The following is a 16750-nucleotide window of genomic DNA, read 5'->3' as shown; positions in this document are numbered from 1 at the left end:
TCCCACCCCTCCCGTTCTTCTAGTGAAGGTTATTCTTGACATTTGTTTTTTGCGCTTGGCTGGTCACCTTAGACTTTGCCTGCTTGTGGGGAATTTCATTTTCAGGAAAAGAAATTTGGCATTTGGGACACGGGCGACTTCATCACTTTCCCGCTAAGCCTTCTAATTAGCCTTGATTAAAAATGTGAGGACTATTAATCTAAAAAACGGATGTTCTTCCGTTGGCCCACTGGTTTATGAGCAGTGAGGGCCCAATGGCGTCCTTTTAGTTTCAGTTCTTTGCCGCCGTGAAGCTGATTCCAAGAGCTTTCTGCATCTTTAAATATACAGTGTGTTTGGCCATCTGCAGTGTAAAGAGGGAATATTTTATTGCGGTTTTAAAAGCGGGGGTGGGGTGGGGTGGGGTGGGAACCCTGCCCTAAGCTTTGAACACATGACAGTCTCTCAGGAGGTAACTTCCAGGGCTATTTTTGGGCAGGAACGCACGGGAACGGAGTTCCGGCTGGCTCCTGAGTTGGCCACGCCCAGCAGGAACTCATTAGCATAATAGGCCACACCCAACAGCAGAAACTCATTAGGATTGGCTACAGTAGGTGTGTGTGGAGTCCCTGCTACAAAGAAAGGCCCTGGGTTTTGACAACAAACAAGGTAAACAGAATAAGAAGCAAAAGGTGGGTGTGGCTGGATGACCACACTTCTGGCAACACGGGGCTGCGGCCTAATAGGCTAATGAACTTTGGTGTCAGGGTGTGGCCTATTATGCTAATGAGTTCCTGCTGGGCTTTTTCTACAAAAAAAGCCCTGGTAACTTCTATACTACGGTGAAAAGTTGGTTAATTCAGATACAGCTGAGGTAAGGTGTTTGAAACATGTAATTCATGAAGTACTGGCGACATCAAAGTGTACATATGTATAAACAGTTAAACATGCGGATGGTTGCAGGAGCATTTGTGTGTTTTCTGGGATATTGAGAATTCTCCCTGTGCTAACCTGGAGATCGAAGAAGAGTTGGATTTGTACCCCGCCCTTCACTCAGAGTCTCAGACCGGCTGACAGTCTTCTTCCCTTCCCCTCCCCACAACAGACATCCTGTGAGGTAGGTGGGGCCGAGGGAGCTCTGAGAGAACTGCTCTTGAGAGAACATCCCTGAGAGAACTGTGCCTGGCCCAAGGTCACCCAGCTGCTGCATGTGGAGGCGTGGGGAATCAAACCCAGTCTCCAGATCAGAGTCCCCGCCGCTCTTAACCACTACACCAAACTGGCAACTGCCAGGTTTTCCATGCTCAGCTTTGCCCTCTGTGTGTGAGGTGTTTAAGAAGAATAGGTTTTTATGCCTTGTTTTTCTCTATCTTAAAAGAGTCTCAGAGTGGCTTACAATCACCTTTCCCTTCCTCTCCCCACAACCGGCACCTTGTGAGGTAGGTGGGGCTGAGAGAGTTCTGAGAGAACTGTGACTGGCCCAAGTTCATCCAGCAGGCTTCATGTGGTGGGAGGAGTGGGCATTCAAACCCGGTTCTCCAGATTGGAGTCTGCTGCTGTTACCCACTACACCAGGCTGGTTCAGAACGTCTGCTGAGGGAAATGAATCACCTGTCCTACCTGAGATATATAAAAAATTTAGTGCTGTATTGTTGTACTGTTATATTTGGTTCGTCAGCCATTTATCGTAAGCTACCTTGGGACTCTCTTTGCAGGGGAAAGATTGAATAAACACATTTGAAGAAGATGGGTAGCCGTGTTACTCTGTCTGTAGCAGTAAAAAAGAACAAGAATCCAGTAGCACCTTAAAGACTTAACAAAATTTGTGGAAGGGGATGCATTTTAATGGACCACAGTGGCTCAGCGGTTAAGACACTGAGCTGCAGGCCGGATGGTCTGTAGTTCGGCAGTTCGAGACCCGAGTGCCATGTGACGGAGTGAGCTCCCGTCACTGGCCCAACTCCTGTCAACCTAGCAGTTCGAAAGCAAGAAATTGCAAGTAAATAAATAGGTACCGCTTTGGTGGGAAGGCAACAGCATTCCGTGCGCCTCGGCGTCTAGTCATGCTGGCCACATGACCATGGAAGCGTCTTCAGACAGCGCTGGCTCTTCAGCTTTGAAACGGAGATGAGCACCGCCCCCTAGAGTCAGATTCAACTGGCTTTCGAGCAAGGGAAACCTTTACCTTGTACCATGCACTTTCAAGAGTCGCTGCTCACTTCTTCAGAAGTGAGCTGCGACCCACCAAAGTGCATACCCTACCACAAATTTTGTTAGTCTTTAAGGTGCTATCGGACTCTCGCTGTTTCGAATAAAAAGGAGTAAATGAACAAAATATTAACATCAGCACAGAGCTTGTAAAAGGGCAGCTGGGACTTTTAGTGCTGGTCGTTGTATTAGCCAGAAAAGCTCTTTCACCTCCCTCTTCCCCAATCCACGTTATACTGCCTCCAGATGAGGGGCCATGGATATATGTAGTGCACATTTTCACAATTTAAGATGTTGAGGAACCAGAGGTCATTTCAGGGGGGAAACGCGGGGGGTCGCAGTTCCCCCGGGTGAGGTACGGGGGGGGCACATGCTCTCCCCACCCCTGCCTGCCTGGGGCCAGGGAGGGCCTTCGCGGGGCTTCCTTGCACTCCCGCCGGCCTTGCAGGTCCACCGCCGGGCCCCTCATGGGGCTCGGCAGTGGAGCTGCAAGGCCGGCGGTGGCGGCCGGGACCGTTGGGGGCGGGGTGTGTGGCCTTATGACACACTTCCGGTGATGTCAGGGGGTGTGGCCTAATGACACACTTCCGGTGATGTCAGGGTGTGTGGCATATGCTAATGAGTTATGCTAATGAGTTCCCCTAGCTCTTTTTCTACGAAATGACCCCTGTGAGGAACCCAAGTCCTATGTCAGCATATACAATCAGGCTGCGTCACATAAGATCCACTTCCCTGATGTATAAATCTAGCTGGTTTCTTAAGGATTGGGATGCCCGAATGGTTGGCTGTTGAAGCTCAGTTATAAGGGTTTATTTTTTAAAGCATCTGGAAAACCGGTTCGTTGAGGGAAGAAATGAAGCCAACCTAGATCAAGTGGCGCACGGCCACCCCCTGAGATCCGGCTCCCCGGTTCTCTCCCGCAAATTGGGAAACTATTATCGTGAGCGTGCATATAAAATCGTGTGGGAGCAGAAGAGATGATTAATGTGGATTTCAAACCCTGATGTTTAACAGCCAAAATGAGTACCTTTGTGTGAGAATTCAATTACTTCGGTGTTCGTTATAACATTTCTTTTGTTACCTTTCTAGTTAAGCATTCTAATGGTACAGCCTGATAGTCATCTGTGTTCCAGTTAAAAAAAAGAAAGAAAAACCATTCTGTATAAAGCTTTCAAATTTCTTAAAAAGTAGATTAATTGGGGGGAAAGTTTGTATCTTCAAACATGTGATGAGCTTTACCCGCGCAGCCTGGAATGACTTTTTCTAAAACGGAAGGTGTTTTGCGCAGCCGTAAACTAGCATGCTTGCTAGAAGCAGAGATAAGACTTTGGGGGTTATGTTTTCCTCATATTAGAGCATCTTTTTTAATTAGCTTGTTATATGAACCTCAGTGGAACATAAATGTTAAAGCAGAAGACAAAGACGAAGAAATGTTGCTGACTGACTTATTAAGGAATGGAAGGTGGTGCGGGCTGGAGGTTGCTCGCGCTGACTCTGGTTACGTCTGCTTAAATTCTGGGCTTCAGATCTCTACTGCAGTTGTGGAGGAGCAGGGCAGCGTTGGCCCATTGCTTACATTCAGCATTGCTGGAAAAGCAGTGAACTGCTGATGTGGTTCTTGGGTTAAGGGACAGTGTAGCCATTAAGTCAATTAAGAATGTATATACATATCAGCAAATATTGCAGGAGAAATTGTTAGGAATTGCTGTTTTCTTACTGAAGATTAACTTTGGCAACATGGACTTTGTTGAGCATTGAGGGAGGCTTAGCTGGAAATCACAAAGATGCATATTTGTAGTCCTTGAAATCTGTCCCACAGTCTATGTGGCTTTTTGCTTTCTGTCGCAAGAACAGAAGAGTCCCGCTGGATCAGACCAGGGGTCCATCTGGTCCAGCATCCTGTCTCACACAGTGGCCAACCAGTTACATTGGAGGGCCAGCAACAGGGCACAGACACCAAGGCCTTTCCCATGATATTGACTCCTAGCACTGATATTCAGAGGTTTACTGCCTCTGAACATGGAGGTTTCCTTTGGTCACCATGGTTAGTAGCCACTGATAGACCTGTCCTCCTCCTGTAAATAGATACCCTTCTGTGGGACATATGTGGCACTGTTTGGCTCCCTCTCTTGGGTGGTCTAGGCCTTCCTGTCAAGGATCCCTCTGAAGAAGAAGAGGAGATTGGATTTATACACCACCCTTCACTACCTGAAGTTGTCTCAGAGTGGCTTACCGTCTACATTCCCTTCCCCTCCCCACAACAGATACCCTGTGAGGCAGGTGGGGCTGAGAGAGCTCTTTCGAGAACTGCCTTTGAGAGAACAGCTCTGAAAGAACTTGTGGCTGACCCAAGGGTTATACCAGCAGCTGCATGTGGAAGAGTGGGGAGAGCCAGTTTGGTGTAGTGGTTAAGTGTGTAGACTATAACCTGGGAGAGCCGGGTTTGATTCCCCACTCTTCCACTTGCACCTGCTGGATGACCTTGGGCAAGCCATAGTTCTGTCACAGGTATTCTTGAAAAGAGCAGTTTCTGTCAGAGCTCTCTCAGCCCCACCTACCTCACAGGGTGTTTGTTGTGGGGAGGGGAAGGGAAAGGAGTTTGTAAGTCGCTCTGAGACTCCAAGTGAAGGGCGGGGTATAAATCCAATCTCTTCTTCTTCTTCAAACCCAGTTCTCCCAGATTAGAGTCTGCGCTCCTAACCACTACACCAAGCTGGCTCTCAGGTGTGATGTATGTCTGCCCTGACAGGAAATGTCCAAAGGATCCCATTCAGAGTTCTCAAATTTAAGTGCAGTGGCTATTATGCCCATGTTCCTACGAAGAACCTTGACTCTGATCTCTCATGCTAAACGGCAATATTGAGTCAGTGGCCTCGTAACTAAGAGCCTGCCGGTAAGAGGATTTCTGATGGAAACTGTCACTTGTTTTCTGGTGAAGGCCTGTCTCCGCCAGCTGTGCCCACTTCTGAAGGCTTCACGGCCCTGTGTGCAAGAGAGAGCCATACCGCTGACATACTGAGTCGGTGGAGGAATGGCCCTGCATACTGATGAAACATCGAGGGAATCTTTTGGGCTTTGGCTTCGTACGTTGGCATGTTTGTGAGAGCGCACCTTCTGTTTGAAACAGTTTAGTGCACTAAGTGCTTTTAAGTAGGAGTATCCAGTGCGCAGTTTGAATTTCTGATGATGGAAAAATATTAAAATGCACCACCTGTATCCGTTTATCTCTGGAGCTTTTTAATTCTGCATGTTAAAAACGATGGGCCGAGTATGCACAGAGTGACAGCTAGGCTGATGGAAAACTGTTTAGGCAGAAAGGTGGAGGTAATACCAACAGCGTTTATGTAATTAAAAAAAAATTCTAGAAGCATGCAAATAAGCCTTCCACCACTCAGATAGAATAAGAGGGCCCTTGGTTTAAATTCTGGGCAGATCGACTTAATTAATGTGCACAAGAGCCCTTCTAAAAGTGTATGCCATGCAATGCAGGAAGAAGCCCAGGTTGGATCAGAACCAACGGGTTGAAATTAAATCCGATGAGTTTTCAGCTAAACATTAGGAAGAACTTCCTGAGAGTTAGAGCGGTTCCTCAGTGGAACAGGCCTCCTCGGGAGGTGGTGGGCTCTCCTTCATAGGAGGTTTTCAAACAAAGGCTAGATGGCCATCTGACTGCAGTGCTGATTCTGTGAATTTAGGCAGATCATGAGAGGGAGGGCAGGAAGGGTTGCCTCAGTGCTTAGTGTGACCCTTTCTTACACGCCCAGGGAAATGCTGGTCGCCACGGTAGGGTCAGGCAGCAGTTTTTCTCCAGTCCAGTTTGGCCGGGGATCCTGGAGAGTTTTTCGATATCTGGGCGTAGAAAGAGCAGTCACTGGGTGTGGTGGTGGGGGAGGTATTTGTGAATTTCCTGCATTGTGCAGGGGGTTGGACTAGATGACCCTGGAGGTCCCTTCCAACTCTGTGATTCTGTGATTCTAAGCCAAGATGCTTTTCAACAAACCAAAAAACAAGTTGCCAAGGAAGATTTTTTGAAAAAAAATTTTGGTGTGCGGTTGGAATTGCTCAGGCCTCTCCCGACTCAGATTATATGTAAATCTACCTAGAGTAGCAATACACAAGACAGAATTGCGGTTCTGAGGTGCTGTGCAAGTGGAACATGACCGTTTTCAACTCTAGGAAGGAACAGTGAGGAGATTGTTAACAAAGCGGTTGCTTCTGCAGTCCTACAGTCAAGTTCTTTGTGGGTCAGCGAAGGCTCTGATTAACTCTATGCACATAAAAGGTGCTCTGTGTGGATATTGATTTCCCCAGTAAGCAAGAGACTCTAGATGAAACAACAGATCCCCTTTTCTCCATCCTGTGGAAGATGGACATGAAAATTGTGTGCTCAAGTTTCTGTAGTGATGAAGTGTTGTGCTGACATAGGACTCTGGAACAGTGTGGTTAAGGAAACAGCACAGTGTATCACTGGGCTAGCTCCTAGGCATCAGAAAAGAGGAGCATTGTTAGACTACGGCATTCTGGTGGTAGAGATTTTTTAAAAAATTCTGCCAGCTCAATTTGTATCAGCAGATACGTGAAATAAATATTTGTATTGAATTTAAATTAAATTTAGTTTGCCATTTTGTTGCCCATTCCCCAAGTTTGGACCGGTCCTTGAGGAGTGCCCCACAATCCTCTTGTGTTTTAACCATGCAGTACAATTCTGCCATAATCCAAAATGACAGTCCATCCCTGAACTCTCTTGAGTTTAGGCCACAATCCTTTCTTCATGGACCCCTGCACATCTGGACAGAGTTTATGTCTCCGCTACTTGGTATTACATTTTGTGGCACACGTGGCCCGGCTCAGTGGGGTCTCATTTGTGTCAGATCCGGCCCTCATGGGGAATGAGTTTGACACCCCTGCTCTAACCTACAGCTGGGGAGACAGGAGGGCAGCAAAGCTCCATCTCTGTGCCTGCAAGCTCTTTCCTCTCGTGCTGCTATAGAATCCAGCCTCCATATATTGGCAGAGATACCATCTGGGTGCAAGCGGGCCCTGGGAAGAAGACTGGCTATCTGCCGCTTTGGAACTTACGTCGTTGGTCCGGATTCACCCTCCGGAACCCATCTTGGAACTGGGAACATCAGAGCACCAGCACTTTGTTGTACTATTGTTATGTTTTTATCTTGTTTTAATTGTTTTAATTATGGCTTTTGCCTCAATTGTTAGCCGCCCTGAGCCTTAGGGGAGGGCGGGATATAAATCGAATTATAAATAAATAAATAAATCCAGTGTTATCCACAAAGTACCTTACCGTTCAACCCCATTTCAGTTATTGATGAATGAATTAAGTAGCACTGAGACCAGGACAAATTCCTGAGGGACCCCACCGTGACCTTCCCTCCACTATGAAAACTGTTGGTTCATTCCCGCGTTCTGCTGACCCTTTAACCAGCCACACATCCCCTTATCCCGTGAATATTAACTTTACACAGAAGCCTTTGGTGAAGCACCACGACAATCGCTCTGTGAAAGTCTTTCGTACACAGCATCTGCTGTTTCTCTGTAAGCTTGTTGACATACTCAGCTCTAAACACCGGTGAGGAAGGACTTCTCTTTGAAGAAACCATGCTGCTTTCTCTTCAGCAAGGCTTGTTTTTCAGTGTGTTTTACTATTGTATCTTCAATAGCACTTTCTACTAGTTTATCCGTGTCAGGTGTTAAATAGATCTGTTAAGTGCCATTGGCTGTTTTCCAGTCTTCTGGCACTGGTCTTGTTCATCAGTCTCTCTGTCTGGTGTAGTGATTAGGAGCATGGACTCTAATCTGGGAGAACTGGGTTTGATTCCCCACTCCTCCACATGCAGCTGCTGGTGTGACCGTGGGTCAGGCATAAGTTCTTTTAGAGCTGTTCTCTCAAGGGCAGTTCTCGAGAGAGCTCTCTCAGGCCCACCTACCTCACAGGGTGTCTGTTGTGGGGAGGGGAGGGGAAGGGGATTGTAAGCTGCTCTGAGACTCCTTCAGGTAGTGAAGGGTGGGGTATAAATCCAATCTCTCCTTTATTTAGAGTGTAAACAGTGCAAATGATGCTTGTCAGCCAAGTTTTGTGTCGGGTCTGATTCATTTCCATCTTTTTGTGCATCTCAGCATGTATAACGTTTTGCACCCTGGGGGGGGGGGTGGGGGGGGGGGGGAGACTGAATTTTCACTTCTGTGACCAGCATGGGTGGTGGTGATCACCCTGCCTGTGAAGGAACAAAGCTGCTAATGCTGTGCTGTAAGTTTTTTGTGGGGGGTTTTGCGTCGGAAAAGGGGGCTTATGATCAGAGCATAACTGTGTGAAATTGCAAAGTGATTAAGATCTAAGAACGTTAACAAAAGTACCAACAGGGGAATTGCTGGGATTATCTTGCTGAAGCTAAGACTCTTGAAAGGGGGGGAGGGTTTCAAGGTGAGCTGCATATCAAAAGTAGGGTTCTCTCCCCCCCCCCCCTTTTAATGACTGTAAAGCTGAACAGTATGGCAGAAAAGTTAGTTATATCTGCTTAAATACTATTCAGTTTTTCCGAAACTTTAGGAATTATCTTTACTGCTGGGCATTGTTGGGTGCCCCCCCCCCAAGTTTGTAGTGCATTGGAAAATCATTATAATCTGCCACTTTATAGATCTGTAGAACAGAAGGGTGAGCTAGAAGTATTTTAATGAACAGTGTTGAAAAGGAGGGTGTGCCGAGTGTTTGATTGACTCTACTGGCTTTTCAGAAGCCCCCTGGGTCATAAGAACATAAGAACATAAGAGATGCCAATGTTGGATCAGGCCAAAGGCCCATCCAGTCCAACACTCTGTATCACACAGTGGCCAGAAATACCAGTGCCATCAGGAGGTCCAGCAGTGGGGCCAGGACACTAGAAGCCCTCCCACTGTTGACCCCCCCAAGCACCAAGATGACAGAGCATCACTTGCCCCAGAGTCCCTATCTATACCTTGTGGCTAATAGCCACTGATGGACCTCTGCTCCATATGCTTATCTAATTCCCTGTTGAAGCCGTACCATGCTGCACCAACAAGGAATCATTTTTATAAACTTCTCGGAAATAATAGACTCAGTTGAGAAGGTGGGCTACTATTGTTGCCCGTGGCAAGTATGCAACTTGGGCAGAGGGAGAATATGGCACCCAGTAGCTTTGTTCAGATCGCATAACCAACCATGTTTGGGTTTATGCAAATGACCTGGGGCAGGGGTTTCCCTGAATGCTGTCCCCCCCCCCCATGGTACAATAATGCTTGGATGTTCGCAGCAGACGTTAGTTTTGACATTTATGTCTTATCCACAAGCTGTGGTTTGCTTTTCCGCCTCCAAACCAGAATTCCAAACTCCGGTTTAATCCTGGTTTAGAATCGTAGATTGTATGGGAGGAGGGCATTGTTTGCAAATCACACATAAGGGGACAATCCACCTTGAACTTGAAGGGAATTATTTTAGATAAATACCAATGGTTTTGTTGTTATGTCTGAATTTAGCCATTGAGTTACTGACTCAGCAGAAATGTGAATAATTGAGGCTAGGCCAGCAGTAACAGTTTAATTGCTGTTATGCTAAGCACTGTATTGCCGAACTTTTTGCCTGTTATGCTGTTTCTGCCTCACTAGTCTGTATAGGGTGGGGTCCCGAACCCTTTTGAGCCTGCATGCACCTTTGGAATTCTGGCACAGGGTGACGGGCTCAACTACAAAATGGCTGCTGCAGGGGGTGGAGTCAACCACAAAATGGCTGCCACAGGAGGCAGAACCATCCACAAAATGTCAGGGAGGTAGATTATGCATAACCAATCTGCACAGCCCAATCAGATCTCCAGTGGCTAGTCAGACGTTCTGCTAGACCAAAGCTACATCTGGCCCTGCCCACTTTCTTTAAAAAAAACTTGGGCTCCAGACTGCAGACCCCTCATATAGGGAATGTATTGTTGGGGAACATGGCCCAGGTCCTTAACTAGGCATCCTCCTGTGCAGGAACTCAGCTCTTCTGACCAAGGCTTGGCTTATGATGCTACCATGGCAGGTAGGTTACAGTAGATTCTACCCAGTTGTGGACTTCTCAGTAGCTTCCCAATGTCTACGGAATGGCCTTCCTTCCTGAGTCAGGACCCACTTTATCGGCAGGTTTTTATGCTAGCGAGATTCAATCTTTTCCCTTCAGCTGTTGTTTTAGGCAGATATAGGGGTATCCCCTATAGGGACAGAACCTGCAATTGTCTCTATAGTGAACCTGATTCAGTTGCTCATATCCTTCTACGCTGTCCTCAATATTCTACTATGTGTAGCTATCTGATTAGTCCCCACTTACCTACCACAAGGAACCTGACTGACAATGATCTTAAAATTATATTGTCTGATAAGTCCCCGGCAATTACTTTGTCTGTTGCCGAATTCTTAGCCTATGTTTGGAAGCTTAGGGTAGGGGCGTACAAGCCTTAACCCCCTTGTATTTTTTAGAATTGCTGTATTCTCAACTGAGTCTATTATTTCCGAGAAGTTTATAAAAATGATTCCTTGTTGGTGCAGCATGGTGTAAATTGTTATAATCCATTACTTTGTGCTATTTATTTTCTATTTGTTTCATTGTTCTCTTTGCTGCTGTGCTATGCCAATAAAGGTCTATGTATGTGTGTGTGAGTCAGAAAGGCCCTCATTTTTTAATCTGAAAGACCCAAGAGGTTTAAAAGGCCCTGTACTAGAGGATGGATGACTATTTTGGAGGGCTGGAAGTCTACCCCTTTTGCAAAGGGGCCCTGTGGGGACCTTATGCAGTTCTGCAGGGCCTGCAAGACGGAGCTCTTCCGCCAGGCTTTTATATAGGGGCCGCCACCTCTGCCACCTCTATTACTACCATCACTGGAACAACGGGGTTGGGAGTGGTCCCCGGAAGAACTGCCATAATTCTGCATGGCACTGATGCAGCTGGACTGGCTTGGACCATCGACAGGACAATTTCACCCTAATGAAATGATGGATACCATCTTCAGAGACCATCTTGTTGTATAGAGCACTTTATTTGTTTTTGTTGTGACTTAATAGTCTTTACTGTTTTATACTGTTTTTATGTATGGGCTTGTGCCCCCGTGTAAGCCGCCCTGACCCCGTTCGCGGGGAGGGCGGGGTAAAAATGCAATAAATAATAAATAAATAAGGTTGGGATTCTGATGCTCCATGTACATGATTTGCAGTCCCTAATTGTCGTTCTGTGTATTGGTGTTTTATTAGCATGTGTTTAAACTGTAACCCACCTTGCATCCTTTTTTTAAGGAACGGGGGTTAAACGTGGCATAGATAAATATGCAAAACTTGATACATATATGCCAAAGCAGAGATCGTTTGTCTCATTCAAGGCTCCTTTTGCTTGTCTTCCCACAACCCGAGGTTTGTCATTGCACGCCAGTGCAGAGCATCAACTAGGGGTTAAAATATGAGCTGCAACCTCTTGAAAAAACAACTTCTGACACAGCTTAATATGGATAGATGGGGGAATGTTCAGCACAAATGTTCTATGCTAAGCTCGAAAGGATTGCCGGGCGCTTGAGTTTAAAATACCCTGCCTCAAGTATCATTAGCCGCCGTGACTGTATCCCTGTGAGAAGCTGCACGTATGCGCCAATTAAGGTTTCCGTGATGAAATCTGCCCAGTTGCTGCCTCTGAATTTTGCAGTTGTGCGTCGAAAAGAATGGTGTGCTTATGCGTCTCCTGTGTGTTTTCTCTCCTCCAGTCATAATGAACGAAAAGTGACCTGCAAGCATCCCGTCACAGGGCAGCCGTCACAGGACAACTGCATTTTTGTCGTGAATGAACAGTAAGTGATTATTTTACTCCATGAATAAAGAGCTTTATTAAGAGCTTGTTCACGTCGGGTTCAGGATGTTCATCAGTTGACCATCTATTCTTTGGCTGCGAGTAGAGTATTCCGTCCAACCAAGAAGGCCTTTGTGTGGGTTACAAGTTACCTTTTGTAACAGTGTCATGTTGTGACCTGATTTAAAAGGGGGGCATCTTGCCCCCCCAGGCCTGCAGGAGTTGGAAGGGAGCGTGGCTCAGTGGAAGAACCTCTGCTTTTCATGCAGAAGGTCTCAGGTTCAATCCCTGACATCTCCAGTGAAAAGGACAAGGGAGTATATGATGTAAAAGGCCTCAACCCAAGATTCTGGAGAGCGGCTGCCAGTCTGAGTAGACAATACTGACCATGATGGACCAAGGGTCTGACTCAGTATAAAGAAGAAGAAGAGATTGGATTTATCCCCCGCCCTTCACTTGGAGTCTCAGAGCGGCTTACAAACTCCTTTCCCTTCCCCTCCCCACAACAGGCACCCTGTGAGGTGGGTGGGGCTGAGAGAACTCTGACACAAACTGCTCTTTTTCAAGGACAGCTGTGCCAGAGCTTGTGACTGACCCAAGGTCACATCAGCAGGTGCAGGTGGAGGAGTGGGGAATCAAACCCAGTTCTCCCAGATTAGAGTCTGCGCACTTAACCACTACACCAAACTGGTGAAGCAGCTTCACATGTGTTCTCTGCCTGGTCATCACACCTATAGTTCTTGGCTTTAAAAGGGGCATTTTGTATGGGCTTGGGAGGGTACTCTGGGCCTTCTCAAGGGACCCGAAGTCCAGAGTGGTGGCAGCTGAAGGTGGATACCCGCTGGGGGTCATGATACAGCCGATAACTGCTTTCTTAATTACTCTACTAATTTTAATCATTAAAAAAACTGATACTGTGCCGTCTTAGGTAGAGCAGTACTCGAATCCTCTGTGCTTGGCTATCAGGGCATTAAATGTATTTATTTCATTTATACCCCACCCTCCCTTTCTCCATTTTGTCGTCACAACAGCACCATGAAGAAGGTTAGTCCGAGAGGGTGTGCCTGGCCCAAGGTCCCCCCGCAAGCTTTCGTGGCAATGTGGGGATTCAAGACTGGGTCTCCCAGTTCCGAGTCCAATGACAACATTCACTCAGTTTGGTGTGGGGGTTAGGAGCGTGGAGAACCGGGTTCGATTACCCACTCCTCCACATGCAGCTGCCCGTTTGATCTTGGGTCAGTTACGAGTTCTCTCAGAGCTGTTCTCTCACGAGCTGTTCTCGAAAGACCTTTCGAAGCCCCACCTACTTCACAGGGTGTCTGTTGTGGGGAGGGGAAGGGAAGGAGATTGTAAGCCGCTCTGAGACTCCTTCAAGTAGTGAAAGGTGGGGTATAAATCCAAGCTCCTCCTCCTCTTCTTCCTCTTTCTCCTCCTCCTCCTTCCTCGAGGACAAATATATGGGGAATAGGGGTAGGAGAGGGAGGATATAATTAATGTATGAAGTGGAGATTAATAGTTGAAAAGTAGGATATAACTGTAGTAAATAAATTTTAAAAGCTGGGTACCATGGGCCTTCACTGTAATCATTCCATTTGGAAGTTAACTTTTGGAAGTTAACTTTTTTTTTGGTGATAATTATACAGTCCATGTACGCGGCATTTAATTTTAAGCACAAATTGTAGCTGTGGTTCAGAGCTAATGATCTCCTTGGGGGTTCGGGTATAAAAACCCAAGAAGGAGCAGTTGTGTCTCTTGAATATCATTCACATTTTATATTGGCTTAATATAATTTAATATGAATGTTGTTGGCTAGGGCATAGGGTTCACACCAGCAGCTGCATGTGGAGGAGTGGAGAATCAAGCCCGGTTCTCCCAGATTAGAGTCCGTGCTGTTAACCACTACACCAAACTGTCTCTTGAGTGTGTGACTGGGATCTGAGAGACCCAGGTTTGAATCCCCATTCAGCCGTGGACGCTCGCTGAGTGACTTGTTTCCAGTCACGCATTCTCAGCCTAACTTACCTCGCATGGTTGTCGTGAGGGCAGAATGGAGTGGAGGGGGGGAATGTTCTACGGCACTTTGGGTCCCCGTTGGAAAGAAAAATGGGCCATAAATGCAGTGCAAGGATAAAACACATAAGCGACACAGAGGGGTGCCAGCTACTCAGGGCTTGGTACAGGGAGCTGGTTTTAATCTTTAGGGCATAGTTGGCATGGGGCCAAAGTACCAGATGGATCTCGTCCACTTGGTAAAGTCCTGCCAAGGATCTGAGGTCAGCTGGTGATGTCTTGCACAAGAAGCCCAAAATTACAGATGTAGGTGCTCAGAAGAGGACATTTTCAGCAACTCCCTCCCCTCCCCGGAGAGCCAGTTTGGTGTAGTGGTTAAGTTGCAGATTCTAATCTGGGAGAACCGGGTTTGATTCCCCACTTCTCCACTTGCAGCTGCCGGATGACCTTGGGCAAGCCATAGTTCTTTCAGAGCTGTTCTCTCATGAGCAGTTCTCAAGAGAGCTCTCTCACCTACCTCAGAGGGTGTCTGTTGTGGGGAGAGGAAGGGAAAGGAGTTAGTAAGCCGCTCTGAGACTCCGAGTGAAGGGCGGGGTATAAATCCCATCTCCTCCTTCTCCCCCACCCCCCACTTATGTCCCTCTCCCCCTTCGCATTTTTGGGCCTCCTGACAATGTTGAAATTTCTCTTTTTTTGGAAGTCCTTTGGAATTGCCTAAGGTTTCTTAATTCCTGAATTAAGTTCTTCATATGTACGTATTGTATACATGTCATTGTTTTAATCCAAGTCTATGCCCCAACCACTGATGCAGAAGAGGCTGAAGTGGACCGGTTCTATGAAGACCTACAACACCTTATAGAACTAACACCAAAAAATGATGTCCTCATCATCATAGGGGACTGGAATGCTAAAGTAGGAAGTCAAAAGGTAACCAGAATAACAGACAAGTTTGGCCTTGGAAAGCAAAATGAAGCAGGGCAAAGGTTAACAGAGTTTTGTCAAGAGAACAGACTGGTCATAGCGAACACCCTTTTCCAACAACCTAAGAGGCGACTCTACACATGGACATCACCAGATGGGCAACACCAAAATCAGATTGACTATATAATTTGCAGTCAAAGATGGAGAAGCTCTATCCAGTCAGTAAAAACAAGACCTGGAGCTGACTGTGGTTCAAATCATGAGCTACTCATTGCAAAATTCAGACTTAAACTGAAGAAAATCCCCTTCCCCTCCCCACAACAGACACCCTGTGAGGTAGGCGGGGCTGAGGGAGCGCGGAGAGAACTGCTCTTGAGAGAACAGCTCTGAGAGAGCTTGTGACTGACCCAAGGCCACGCCAGCAGCTGCATGTGGAGGAGTGGGGGATCCAACCCGGTTCTCCCAGATCAGGGTCTGCTGCTCTTAACCACTACACCAAACTGGCTCTCAACCTCCACTAGGAGTGGATGGAGGAATGTAGACAAAGGATGATTGTCACGTCATCCAACTTTAATAGGAAGGCAATAATCAAATCATCTGCCACCAAAAGATCACAAGGTCCAATATTCCATCTAGCTGAGATTAAACAGACTGAGCCCCCCACCCGTGGCCTGCCCCCCCCCCACTTTGGGCCTGCCGAATTAAACAACCCTCTCTCTGAAAGAGAGTCGAGTAACCAGGAAAGACAGGTTCGTCCATTAGCCAAGTCTCCTGAGTCAGTAGAATATCAAGGTAAAGGTAAAGGTTTCCCTTGCTCGAAAGCCGGTCGAATCCGACTCTAGGGGGCTGTGCTCATCTCTGTTTCCAAGCCGAAGAGCCAGCGCTGTCCGAAGACATTTCCGTGGTCATGTGGCCAGCATGACTAAACACCGAGGTGCACGGAACGCTGTTCCCTTCCCACCGAAGCAGTACCTATTTATCTACTTGCAATTTCTTGCTTTCGAACTGCTAAGGTAGCAGGAGCAGGGGACAGAGATGGGAGCTCACCCCATCACGCGGCACTTGGGTCTCGAACTGCCGAATTACCAACCTTCCAGCCTGCAGCTCAGCGCCTTAACCTCTGAGCAACTGCTTTAGTGTCCACACAACTAATTCTCCAGGCCCAGCTAGCAATAGTCCAGCTCAAAAGACAGAGTCCACAAGTCCCAGTTAGTCAAATTTTTTTGCTATTGAAATGGTGATACCGTAAGCTCTTTGAATGCTAGAGCAGTCTGGATGATGTCAGTGTTTGGCCACCTAGCAGCCAGTGAGGATCGTGAACACCAGCTAGTACGGTGCAGTGGTCAAATGAGGAGTGGGGGTGGGAGGTGCCATCAAATCGCAGCTGACTTACGACCAACCCCGTTGCGTTTTCAAGGCAGGAGATGGACAGAGGTGGCGTGCCATTGCTTTTCTCTGCGTAACAACCCTAGATTTCCTTGGTGGTCTCCTGTCCAAGTACTAACCAGGGCTGACCCTGCTTACTTTCTGAGATATGAAGAAATCAGGCTCATCTGGGCCATCCAGGCCAGTGCAAAGGACACACAGAGGTGCTTGGCCATTGCCTGCCTCTGCGTAGCAACCCTGGACTTCCTTGGTGGTCTCCCATCCAAGTACTTACCAGGGCCAACCCTGCTTAGCTTCTCAAGAGCTGATGCAATCGGGCGAGCCTGGGACATCCAGGTGAGGGCAGGAGACGAACGGAGGTGGTTTACCATTGCCTGCCTCTGCATAGCGACCCTGGACTTCCTTGGTGGTCTCCCA

The 16750-nt window shown here is 47.3% G+C and overlaps 1 protein-coding gene across 1 annotated transcript in view; it reads left to right on the top strand.

Moving 5' to 3' along the window:
• Positions 1–16750, top strand: part of PLEKHA5 (pleckstrin homology domain containing A5) — a 357622-nt gene that overhangs the window by 198318 nt on the left and 142554 nt on the right. Inside the window, exon 4 of the mRNA XM_015421329.1 lies at positions 11934–12017. Within this exon, the coding sequence (XP_015276815.1) occupies positions 11934–12017 (84 nt within the window). The remainder of the gene's footprint in view (positions 1–11933; positions 12018–16750) is intronic.

This window comes from Gekko japonicus, unplaced genomic scaffold (genome assembly GCF_001447785.1).
Source record: "Gekko japonicus isolate JY-2015 unplaced genomic scaffold, Gekko_japonicus_V1.1 scaffold473, whole genome shotgun sequence".
Taxonomy (NCBI): Eukaryota; Metazoa; Chordata; class Lepidosauria; order Squamata; family Gekkonidae; genus Gekko; species Gekko japonicus.
The sequence above is the reverse complement of the archived record's forward strand: the minus strand, read 5'-3'. Positions and strand labels throughout refer to the sequence as shown.